The sequence below is a fragment of the Amblyomma maculatum genome, chromosome 8 (genome assembly GCF_055883805.1).
Source record: "Amblyomma maculatum isolate TAMU_Amacu chromosome 8, ASM5588380v1, whole genome shotgun sequence".
Taxonomy (NCBI): domain Eukaryota; kingdom Metazoa; phylum Arthropoda; class Arachnida; order Ixodida; family Ixodidae; genus Amblyomma; species Amblyomma maculatum.
Window position 1 is genome coordinate 20,427,500 of NC_139351.1, and position 12,537 is coordinate 20,440,036.

Consider the following 12,537-nt stretch of genomic DNA (forward strand, 5'->3'; position numbering starts at 1 on the left):
AAGGAAAGAAAATAATGAAAGACCAAATAAAAATAATAATTAATAACGCACGCAGTAGGAGAACACTGATTTGTATTTACAGATTAAAAAATTCAAAGCTATGTTTTCAGCTGGAAGATTTTAGTTTACTGCTTCCTTGCCTTTGTGTTACTCCCCAGTTTTGGTTACCCAAATCATATCTTTTTCTTGAATTTTATTATTGCTACCTAAAAAATGTTGTCCAAAACATTTTCCACCAATATTGATTCCTAAGATCACGTACGGTAAAAACTAAGTCAAACCCAGTCATTCAGTGTGCCTACACTAAACTCTGTCCAATCTTTAACTATTGGTATGTGTCGTCTTCTGAGGCAAGAAGAGGAAGGAGAAGAGGAAGAGAAAGGGCATCTGTAGCAGCAATGTCCGGGCAACCGAGCAAATTGGAGCTGCTGGTGTGTGCGTCGTGCGCCATGTACATTTTCTACTACGTGCTGGCCGCGCAGCGTCGGCCTCGCCTCGTTTGCCGCCCCGGCAGGTTGCGAAACTTCATGACGGCCAACTTCGGGAACTTCCTACGGAGTGTCTACCGCACGCCCATCTGGTGCATCGGCGCAAACTTCCAGTCACTCGTCAGCTTCCTCTACCAGGTGAAGTGGCGGATCCTAAACACTCTCGGGAGATGCGTAGAGGTGGTGCACCTTTTTCAGGCTCTACAATAAATCACGTGACACCGCGACCATACTTATGCTTGCATGAAAACGGGTGTACCATCATATCCCTGTTGAACTTGTTTTGTATTTTCTCAAGGACAATTCACGTTTGTTTTAAACGCTTATCCACTTCATTCTCACCAGAGGTGATATCATGACGTCTAGCCAGCCGCGGTGAAGGAGACGGACGATAAGTTGCGATATCATTGGTATGAGCATAAGTTTGGACCAATTAATGCATGCTTGTTAGTCCATTTTTATAACAGCACTTCACTTCTGCGACACATTTAACCTTTCTGTCCACTCCCTCTCTCTGCTTGATACAGCTTGCCAGGGCTAACAATTTCGGCATTTTTACTCTATCTTCCCTTTCGATACGGGTAACTTGATTATAAATAAAGGATAATATGGAACGTTTACTGTAAGAAGAAAGGTCGGTGCGAGTTAGACCGTATTTCATTGCTAGAGTCTGCATAAAAAGTAGTAGTGGCCAGACCACGATGCCTATGGCAGCACTCTACATACTTATGACACGAACACTGAACATGTGACGTTGAAGCAAAGCGCGATTTCGCACTTGTTGTCTTAGAGCAGATGCCTGAATTGTGAGCTCGGCGTATCGATCCCAGAGTCGCTGAAAAAGCTCGTGGTTATTTGAGATACTACCTGTTACATGAGGGCTGACTGCATTGAAGTCAGCCGTTTCGAGAATGGCTAGATTATGTAGGATGTCTCATCTCAAACCTGGATCCGATTGAAGGACTGAATAATTTAGCCTTACCCTACCATTTTAAAAGCTGGTAGCGCCCCCCTTTGAGTTTGTACCGCACAACACCTGCACTCTGTGCAAATATTACCTATGTGGACACTGTCAAGAACAAATTATTAGCTGCGTGCTTGCCGTTCAACGTGCGTGCTCTTGTGCGCAGTCGTGCCTGCCTGAGGTGTCGTACCGGCGCGAGTACCTGGCTCTGCCTGACGGAGGCCGGCTGGCGCTCGACTGGCTTAACGAGAGCACACAGGGCGCAGTGCTGCTGATGGTCCCGGGCCTGTGCGGAGACAGCCAAGCATACTACCTGCGCTCGTTTGTCTCGCTTGCCAAGTCACTCGGTTGCCCCGTAGTTGTCATGAACGGTCGCGGACGAGGTGGCGTGCTTCTGTTCACGCATCGCATCACTCACATCCCCAGCATCGGAGACCTGACAGAGGCACGTCCTCTCCCTCGCTTTGTCCGCATCGAACACTAACATGCTCCGGGGTTCACACGTTTCATTTTTATACCCACGACTCTCGTCCACACTACGTGCCGCGCTAACGAACGGTTGCAGCAGGAGCGAGTTCAAACAGGAACATGGGCACCTTTCTAGCTGCGCAGCATACGCATATGCAGACCAGGAATATGCAATTATCTTGTCCGTGATGAATAGCAACTATAATGTATTGATACGAGGATTGTTCCACGGTTATAAGTTATAACCTAGCGAAATTTTCGGAAGCACTGTCAGACATACCCCTGCTCAGCATGCGGCTTGAGCACTTTGAGCGAATATCTGCAGTGTGCACGCATGCACATACCGAATAAGCGCTCAAGTAGCTATAAGCCTACAGCTTTCTGACACATAAGCGGAAAAAGAATAGCATATGCTTCTACTGATTTAAATACAAACAAATAGGTTAGCCAGGGTTTAAACTATATTTAAACCCGTTGAATCGCGCGAAAGGACAGCTGCGTGATATTTCAGTTTGATGCGGTTAGGAAAGCAGTGACGAGGTCGTGCGTGAAAGGTCGATCTTTATGCTTTCCGTTTTGCTAGGCTTGATACTCTTCGTGAGGAGGACCATGATATCAGCTTCATATGATTTTATTTGTGAGGTTTAACGTCCCAAAGCTACTCAGGCTATGAGGGACGCCGTACTGAAAGTCTCCGGATATTTGGACCACTTCTTTTCTTTAACATGCAGTGACATTATGCAGCACGCTGGCGCCATGCTTTTCACTTCCATCAAAAACAGGCCGTCGTGGCCGAAATTATATCCTGTATTCTAGAGTACAGCAGTTGAGCGCCCTAACCACTGCACTACCGTGGCGGGGCCTAATGTAAACTGCCCTAGATGCCAGGAGCGATAGATATATAAAGTGCAGCTTTAAGCAAGCCTTATAAGTGCCTGCGTAGCCTAGTGCCAGTGTGTCAGGATTAGAGTCCTGAAAGGCTGGATTCAGGTCTCACTGTGCTATCTCGCTTGAAAAGACCGAGTTGGCAGCGTCTGCTAATTTGGCAGGTGCTCAGAGGTCAGCGGTCGAGAAACACGCAATTTTTAAGACCCGGGTAGACCTTCGTGTTAAAACAGCGCAGTTAAGACACAGACGAGGAAAGACACACGGCACAAGACCTCATGAAGCAGTGCTTTCGCACCAAAATATCCGAAGGATAAAAGTATAGGTACAAGAAAAGTTGACCACGTGTTCCGAAACACGCATGAACAAACGTGCTTCATGAATCGGTTTGGTTGGTTTGTGGGGTCATAGATAGCCTCGTGGGGTTTAACGTCCCAAAGCGACTCAGGTTATCAGAGACGCCGTAGTGGAGGACTCCGGAAATTTAGACCATCTGGGGTTCTTTAACGTGCACTGATATCGCACAGCACACGGGCGCCTTGCTTTTCGCCTCCATCGAAAGCGGCCGCCGAGGCCCAGACATGAATAGATTTTCCGCACCCACTATAGTGACACCTCGCTCAGACAGCTTGGATGGTAACGCAATAGTGTTAACGGCCCCATTCTGTTGAAGACCTGACGTAGACTGTATGAGCGAAAAATCACTGGCATGGCTTTGGCAGCTGGTAGCTGGCAGCTGAGAGCGCCATGCACTGATCTTGTATGATGGCAGAGCTTTTGTATCATACGAGCTGGGAAAGTGACGAGTTTTAATACGCAAATTTTGATTGTTTATAGATTGTCGCGCCACCCAGAAGCGATCAATAGATTCTTTTTGATTTTGCCGTCAATACCTTCAGGAAACACCTTTTCCCTCTCCTCTTTTCCATGTTGATTAAATCTACGGCTGTTATGCCTAAGAATGTTTGCTACTGGAACCTTTAACCTTATTTGATTTTCTAGGTGGTAGTGCATTTATCAACAATAGTAAAGCTTGCAACATAGACAGTTACCCTCGATTGCCGCGGGCGCCGCCTTACCCGCAAATACCCAAACATTGAGCAACCAAAATTGCCATTTTTTATACTTAGGCCCTTTGGGAAGTGTCGCAACGGTTAAAACCAACATCTATGGCTTGGCGGGTCGCTTGACTCTAGGATACCACGCACAATGGCAGAAGCTGCCAACTCAGGCTTTCCGTTTGACATTGGAGGGTGATCTGGGATTCGAACATACCTGGACATTTAGGTCCAGAGAACCAGTGAGCGCAAACCAGCGGTCCAATATTGGCATGTGTTTCAATGCACTTGTTTTATGTAAGGCCGGACATTGCCAGCACAGTGCTGATACTGAGCCCATTGTGTGTAATGCCTGGGCAAGGTACGCGGCTGCTACGCCATGGTAGGCACGCTCGTACGCCTTGGTTAGTGCTGGACTTCACATCTGCGCCGGGTGGCCTTTCAAACAATGTGATGTCTTAAGACTGTATGCACATGAATATGCGTTAGAGAGTTTAGTTACAAATTAAGGGATCACCGTTTAAGCGAACAGCAAAGCACTTTACGCGAACGAGGATCTGCGAGGGAAGCAGATAAAGACAGGAGTAATTAACGGATTGCTCCCTACCTTAAAGGCGTAGCACATGCTGATACCGTTGCCGGGTGACATTGTGGAAACTTCCGACCTCGTGCAGGTGGTGGACAGTGTGAAGCGGCGCTATCCGGACCGCGGCCTGGTGGCTGTGGGCTATTCGCTGGGCGGCCTGCTTATCGGTCTGTACCTGGCCAAGTTCTCTCAGCAGGCGTGCATCGACACCGCGCTGGCAATCTCGACGCCCTTCCACCTTGCCACGGCCAAGCAAAACCTGGAGCAGTGGTGGAACACAAACTATGCAGTACTCCTGTACATGGCCAGCAACCTGGTTGAGCACCTAAAGGAGAACGAGGACGTGCTCAGGGCCACCGTGGGTCTCACCCTTTTTCTTTTCTATGCGATTCACATCGATAGATGTTATCTGCATACAGATTTGTTTATGCGATCCTCACTGAGTGTTAGTTACTCTGGAAACATATAAGGAAGACTCAGGTCATAGCTGATTATGCGCTCCTTATCATGATGCTCTAGTTATATCGTTGCATGTTGGCAGCACCGTATAAGACGTTCGTGTAACTTATGTTGGTGGGTTGTACACATATGCTCCATCGAAGAGGATTTAGTGATCGCAATACTGAACATGACTGGCAAGCAGCAAATATATAGTCTTCTTCTCTATCAAAGACAGCCATACTTAGGAAGTAACGGAGAAACGTCTTCACAAAGATGCCTTCTAGGGTAATGTTGACTATCGTTTTCTCAACGTCTGCAACTATAAAGGATTATTACTGTATCTTCCAAGTCACGCCTTCGTACTATGTTTACATTTCGGAGTTTTAAGAGACTTTTTGTTGCTCCATTCTCCTAACGAGTATATATTGCTTAACGTATATCCCACAACTTTCTAATGTTGATTCTCCTATTCTACTCACTGATCACAGTATCACTCGAAAAAAAAGAGCAAAGAAAGGAAACCGGCAGCGTTGGTTCTGCAGCTTCGATATGTGAACAGCCCACATAGAAGTGTGCTTTGTAAACGTATTCTGTAGGGTTGGTATACATCAGACCTGCAACCTTTCCGCATGTGCGCAGAATGAGCTCAACGCGGACGACGTGTTCTCCTGCTGGACCCTGAGCCAATTTGACAAAGCGTACACGGCTCCAGTGTTCGGGTTTACTTCTGTGGATGAGCTCTACGAGAATTGTAGCCTCAAGGTAAATTTGCTCATGAAATCGGCCTAGCGTAAATCGTTTTCAATTCTGGCCACTGACGATGCACTCAATAATTAGACCTCCAAAGACATTTACCATGCTCTGGGAATACTCCTTTTTCCATTGTACGCAATATGGGCTTGACCTACATATCTGACAAAAGCACTCAACGCAGTTACACCTCCTTGATTCACAATACATGCAATCTTGTTACCGTTGCGAGGTGGGGCAAGAACTCTTGTCCACCTGATTGGATCGCTTCCCAAACTTAGCCGCACACAACCCCGACCGTTTTCCACGCTTTCTCCGGGTACGACCGCGAATGGCGGACTAGATGTATATACATGTAGACACCTGCTGGAAAATGATCTCAAAGAGGAATAGTCGCCATTACGCAGAGCTAGATATGTTTGAGTATTGTTTCGCTTTATGTCATCGTTCACAAACGTAAAGCGCGGCTTTAATAGTTTGGGAAACGAGTACCTCTGCGCGCTTGTACACAAATCACTGTACATCTCAAAGTTACATCAAAGCGTTGATGCATGGTGTCCTAGAAAACGAGATCCTACCTGCCATAGAGACCCTACCACTGCTGGCAGTTGCCTAGGCAAAGTGTATGCGCCATCACTAATAAAGTTCTCCATTATCATCTCGCCTCGATCTTCCTGTTGATTTGCTTGGCCGAAAGCTTCTGTGCACATTGAAAGATCTCCTGACCCTGATCCTGAAATTGCAAAACTGCTCGAAGCTTAACGCTCTGCCTAACTAAAGTTTATTACTACTACTGTTTTATTACTACTGTTACTATTACTGCTACTTTTAGCTTTATTGTAGTTGTATTACTACTACTGCTTGAGCAGCATTATAAGTAATCAGCCAAACCACAAAATGTACGGGAAAAGCTTGAAAAGAAACTATAAATAGCACAGCTACAGAATTGCTTCATTGTGAAGTCGTCTATTTGGAATAATGAGGATACGCCCGTGGCCCACAAGATGGTGGGCGAGACGGGGGGGGGGGGGGAGGGGGGGGGGTAGAAGCTCAAATACGCAATAGCTAATTTACAAGTGTGCTTTATAAGTGGTAATCACTAAAAACCGATTCAGCCAGTCTAGGTTAAGTGCACCACGGCAACATTTAGCTATAAGTGCCGTCGCACGCCACAATTAATTTAATTTGCAGGTTTTGCTGAGAAAATTTGATTCTCACGCACTGCTTCAACATTTTCTGCATGCTGTTAATAAAATGGCAGTTAGGGAATTGGACTCACGTGTTTTGTATTGCGGTTTTCTGCAACTCGCCACCTAAGCTTTTCACCCGTTTTAGAGTCCAAAAGTTTTATTACAGTGTGGACTATGGCTTGCAATGGCTAGTTGGTGGTGCAATGGTAGTGGCCGGTATCTATTCAGTTCCGGTGCATAGAGGCTTCTTCCAAGAGCTCAGATGCGCTTTTGAAACGTGTATAGTTATTCCCGTGGAATAATCCTTTGGTAAATTAAAATTTAAAAGCGAAACATTTAGCTTTGTCTGGATGTTGCTGAAATTTCTGCTGGTAATTTGCCAAAGCATTATAACCGCAATGTAAACACATATTTGATTTTTTTTCACTACGCTGTTTTGCACTGCGCGGTTGGATTGTTACATAACGTATTTGCGCGTGCTAGGGATCCCGGAACTGAACAACAGAAGCCAATAAATGCAATGGCGCACGCAGGGCAAGCTGTCTCGGGTGCAGCGACCGCTTGTGTTCCTCGTGTCAGGCGACGACGTGTTCGGCTCGAGGCACACTTTTCCTGGTGACGAAATCACCAACTCGCGTTGGCTGGCTGCCGTGGTGACTCCGTGTGGCGGTCACCTGGGCTTTGTCGACGGATGGCTGCTGCCACGGCCACCCTTCTACTCGGAGCGATTCGCGGCCGCATACGTGCGGGAACTGCTGCGCATTTCCAGCACCCACGGTTCCCAAGGGCTTGCGAACCTGGGCGATGACTGTTGATGACACTCGCCGTCACTCGCGCATAGTGCTATTAAATATTTTCAGACGTCATGTAATGATCACAGCTGCCTCCACAACGACGGTTGTGTGAAGTAAGCGTTTCACTAATGTGCAATTGGTGATTTTGCCAGTCTACAACTGCGCGCAATGGCCTGTCGTCGCAGGCGACGAGGTGCGATACAAATGAGATTGGCTGGGAAGATATGCTGGTTTGAGTTGAAATAGATGTCATGCTCCCTCATTCAGTGGTGGTTCCGTCGCCGTGACAGCAGATGACTCGGCCTTTTAAAGCGCAAGCACTTGGTCACTGTGGTACCACTAACAACATCATAAACTTGAGTTCCGCTCACACAGACATCTCTGCAAAACGCCCCCATTTTTGTAGTGAGGAGTATGACGACGGCACGCAGAAATTGTTCGCTTCAGGGTCTGTTATCCGAGTTTGCGTTGTCAGTGAAAGTGTCGAGGTAGAAACACCGGATGTGGAAGAGGTGGTGGCAACATCAAGTTCCGGCGTTTCTATCAATAAGATAACTCGAGGTCGGTGAGACAGCGACACTTTCAATAACGACGGAAACTAGGAATACGGACCCTGGTGTGAACACACTTTTTTGATGTCTTGTCGTTAGCAGGTCAATGCCTACTCAGTTCCATGCAGGCGCTATGATTGCTAATACGAAACATAAGCAACGTAGAACTTTTAGAGCGGCTGACTGCTTTAGGCACCGTCATTCGAAATTTCTAAAATCAAGGTTTGAGCTGACGATCACTGTAGTTTTAGAGGAACGAGACAAGTGTCAGATAACGTTATTTGATTTTAGTTTGATTTGATTTGTAGAGTTTACTCAGGCTATGAGTGATGCCGGGGTATAGGGCTCCAGAAATTACGACCGGCTGGGTTTCTTTAATGTGTACTGACAACGCACAGCACATGTGCGCCACTCTGCTCCGCCTCCATCGAAACGCAACCTTCGGCGGTCGTGTTCGAAACTGGGTGGATCTGCTACAGCAGTCGAGCATCTTAACCACTGCACCACCGCGGTGGGAATTTTATCTAACTTTCATCAAGCAACCATACCCGGCTCCATACAAATGTGCCGTCTTAAGATCCAAGTAGCTGAGAAAGTACAAAATGAACGATTAGTGATTTCCCGCCGCGGTGGCGCAGTGGTTAGGATGTCCGGCTGGGACACCGACAAGGTTTCCACCCAATACAAAGGAACTAGCCATCATCATCATCATCATTATCATCATAATTATTGTCACCGGGGTTCGATCCCGGCCACCGGTGCTGCGTTTCGATGGAGGCGAAACGGAGAGGCGTCCCTGTGCTCTGCTATCTCAGTGCTCTTAAAGACCCCCAGGTGGCCGAAATCACTCCGCAGCCTCCGACATAATTCCGTCTCCTCAACGGTTGGGTCCCGCAACTTCTTTCTCCTCAGTGATTGCCTCTGAGCGGGTTAAATGGCGATACACTAATTGAAGGCAGGAAATGATTACGGTGAAGGTGCGTAATTTCGTCTCCTCAACGGTTGGGTCCCGCAACTTCTTTCTCCTCAGTGATTGCCTCTGAGCGGGTTAAATGGCGATAGTTACCAAAAGGTGTCTCTGAACGCAACCTAAAGGTAACATACATTCACTGAAGGCAGGAAATGATTACGGTGAAGGTTAATTGATTAGTGTCACCATTGTCATGCCATCACCTCGTGGCTCTGTTCACAGCTAATTTTGCTGCTATTAAGAAATAAAAACACTACTTATTGTAACCTAAAGGGGAACACTCCCCAGGAATGAGCTTGGTAGTTTTTTATGATGTTGAAGTAAAAACAAAACTAAAAAAAGAGAAAAAATTATTAATACAGGATTCGAACATCCGTTATACGCGCTTAGCGCTCAGGTAAGTAGTGTCAATCCATTGCGCCACTGAAGCAAAGAGTTCGGCATCCTTTAGGCCCACTTTTATTCATTTTTACAATATTTGCGTTATCTGTCACCAGGTGACGCTGCTCAGAGGACCCAACCGTTGAGGAAACGGAATCACGCCAGCCTCCGACTACGGCACCTCTTTCTCTCTCTCTACTTTCACTTCCTCATTGCTCCCTTGATTTCCAGGAAAAATGTGACAGATAATGTACCTTTCTTTCCTGTAAAACAATTAACGATTGGTTACGTGGTGTAAGTTTTGAAGAAAACCTCAAAGCCACTTGCCTGTAGAAGAAAATAAATGGAGACCGCAGGCATTGCACAATTAAAAAAAGTTGCAATGACTGTAATTGCTGCAGCGATAGCCTCTTTAACATCCGCTCTTCATCAGCCACTTTTTCATAATAATAATTGTTCAGAGAAATGGAAATGCGCAGTATCTGTCACACTTGTTGCTGTGGACACTTGACCCGCGCCGTAAGGGAAGGGTGGATATCCGTCGAAACGCAGGTGACGAGCCGCCGGCTTCGTTTCGATGGAGGCGAAACGAAGAGGCTTCCGCGTGCTGTGAGATGTCAGCGCACGTTGGAACCCCAGGTGGTCGAAATTACTCCTGAGCCCTCCACTACGGCTCCTATTTCTCTTTTCACTTTCATTCCCACCTTCCTCTCTTCCCTCACGCCACTGTACAGGTGTCCGCAGAAACAAGTGTGACAGATACTGCGCCTTCCTCTTCTCTGTGCATCAATTAAAAATAGAAATTATGAAAAAACCGCGCACTTAAGAGCGGATGTTAGAGGCTATCGCTGTAGCACTCACAGTAACTAGGTTGAAGTCATGCTTAAACACCCACAATGTTTTTTAATTGGGAAAATGCCCAAGGTCTGCATTTATTTTCTGCTACAGGCAAGTCGCTATGAGGTTTTCATCGAAATGGACCCCATATAACTCAAATGAGCTTTTGAGGAAAGGGAGGAGCCTTATAATTTTGAATGGATGCCACGCAATTGTGGAAACATATTCCTAACCAGGTCAAGATGAGGTTTCATATTTTTTCTTGTATATTGTACATTGGTTTATGGTTTACGAGAAAAGAATGGCGGAGTATCTGTCAGAATTGAGAGCAGGAAGATGGGAGTGTTGTTGTTGCGACTGTAGAAAGAAGGAAAATAGAATGCACGGGCCTGCTACTGGTTCTGTAGTAGAGCCACCTCCACTGCCTTGTGCGGACAGAAAGGAAAATATTCAGAATACACTCAAACCACTTCGGAAGACAGTTCGTCAGGGCTTTTGGCCTATAATTGCCTGGGGAGTCTGGCGACTTACTTGATTTTAAACATGGCACTATAATGGCTTTCTTTCAGGTCTCGCGAAGTTTCCCGGATATCCAGATTTTATTAATAAGTTTCGACAATGCTTCTACTGTGGTTTCAGATAAATGAGCTAACATTTCATAATGGATTTCATTGGTCTCTGGAGATGTGTGCTTGCCAGATAACAGCACTCTGTTTATTTCTTCAAGGGTAATAAACGCATTAAAAGCTTGATTTGCACTACCAGACATTGGGAGTTTGTTTTTCAGCCATTGATTTGTACTTTAAAAAGAATGTGTATTGTGTGTGGAACTTGAAAATGCAAAGATGTTCTCCAATATGTCTTCTTATTCCTCTATACTCGTTTATGTGCCAGGGGTTATCAAAAGTGGAATTGCAAAGGCGGAGTGTTTTCCACCTAGTTTATCAACTTGATCCAATACCTTTTTGGATGTAGTGGAGCTGTTTATCGATGATACGTAATTCTGCCAGGAAATTCCTTCCACAAATTTGAGCAGAACATCGGCTGCCTCGCGAGGCGCTTCTCGAGTTGAGCTACAAAGACGAGTTGTGGGGACTTTCTAGCTTCCTTCGGTTTTTGCAGCTCCGCTCTGCACAGCTACCCTCGAGCACAGACGCTTCTCCAGGTTCTGCAGACAGGCACATGTGGACGGTCGCTCCGTCCTTGAATTGTTCTGAGGCTTTCTGTTCGGTGACCAGCTCGACATTGAGGTCGCCAGTCGGACCTGCAGCTCACATTCAACTGGAGCTAATTCTTCGTTGACTCTAACGTGGTACGCCTTCACATCGCTAATGCGCTTGTGCGCTAAACGGGTTGAAGCGTCTTCGACCACACACACATATACGCGGAAACTTGGACTTCAGAACACACACACCAGACTAATTGGGAATCTCCGAGAAAAATTCCAGTACAAGAAAGGAGAGACCATTCGATGCACACTAAACCACCGCACTAGGTGGGTTCACGTGGGAAACAGCTCCGGGAACAGCTTTGTCATGCCCTTGCCAACCCAGTGGCTGTTGAGGTCGTTGTGACGTGTTGTGCGTGGCACCAACAAACCGGAATCACTGCATGCGCCGGCAACATATGGCTTCATGTTGAAAACATGCTCGGAAAAATGTGCACATCACGTGGGCGATGCTCAGGCAGGTCTTCCAGACGGTATGTCACGGTGCCAAGGTGAGCAATGACTCGGTATGGGCCATGGTATCTGGGCAAAAGCTTCGCAGCCTGGCCGACGGCGAGGCTGCGAGGTGCTCCATGGCGGAAAACAAGATTACGTTCCACAAAGAAGACCCATCCCAGATACATCGTATCTGGGATAGGCATTGTCTCCACTCACTTGGAGAAATGGTCGATTGCAACGAGGGTGTATCCGTTTCCAGCGCGCGTCTTCGGAAATGGACCCAAGTCGTCCAATCCAACCAATTCGAAAGGCGAACTGGGGAGAGGCAGAGAAATCTGTAGAGTTTCTTTGGGCGCCTTCATAGACGGCTTCCTGTACTGACACGTCTGGCACGATGCCACGTGAAGCTTGATTTTGCGGTATTAGGCCACCAAAATCGCTCCGAGACTCGAACGCAGCTCTTCCTTCTACCAAGGCAGCCTGCCATGGGAGCGTCCTATAAGCCGCG

The 12,537-nt window shown here is 46.8% G+C and overlaps 1 protein-coding gene across 1 annotated transcript; it reads left to right on the forward strand.

Moving 5' to 3' along the window:
• The first annotated feature begins 512 nt into the window (after window positions 1-512).
• On the forward strand, window positions 513-7,645 carry LOC146180675 (protein ABHD1-like). Its single transcript, XM_084575622.1, has 5 exons — window positions 513-626; window positions 1,619-1,897; window positions 4,538-4,807; window positions 5,530-5,652; window positions 7,364-7,645. Exons 1-5 carry the CDS (start codon window positions 528-530, stop codon window positions 7,643-7,645), a joined length of 1,053 nt encoding a protein of 350 aa, XP_084431748.1. The 5' UTR covers window positions 513-527.
• Window positions 7,646-12,537: the final 4,892 nt, after the last annotated feature.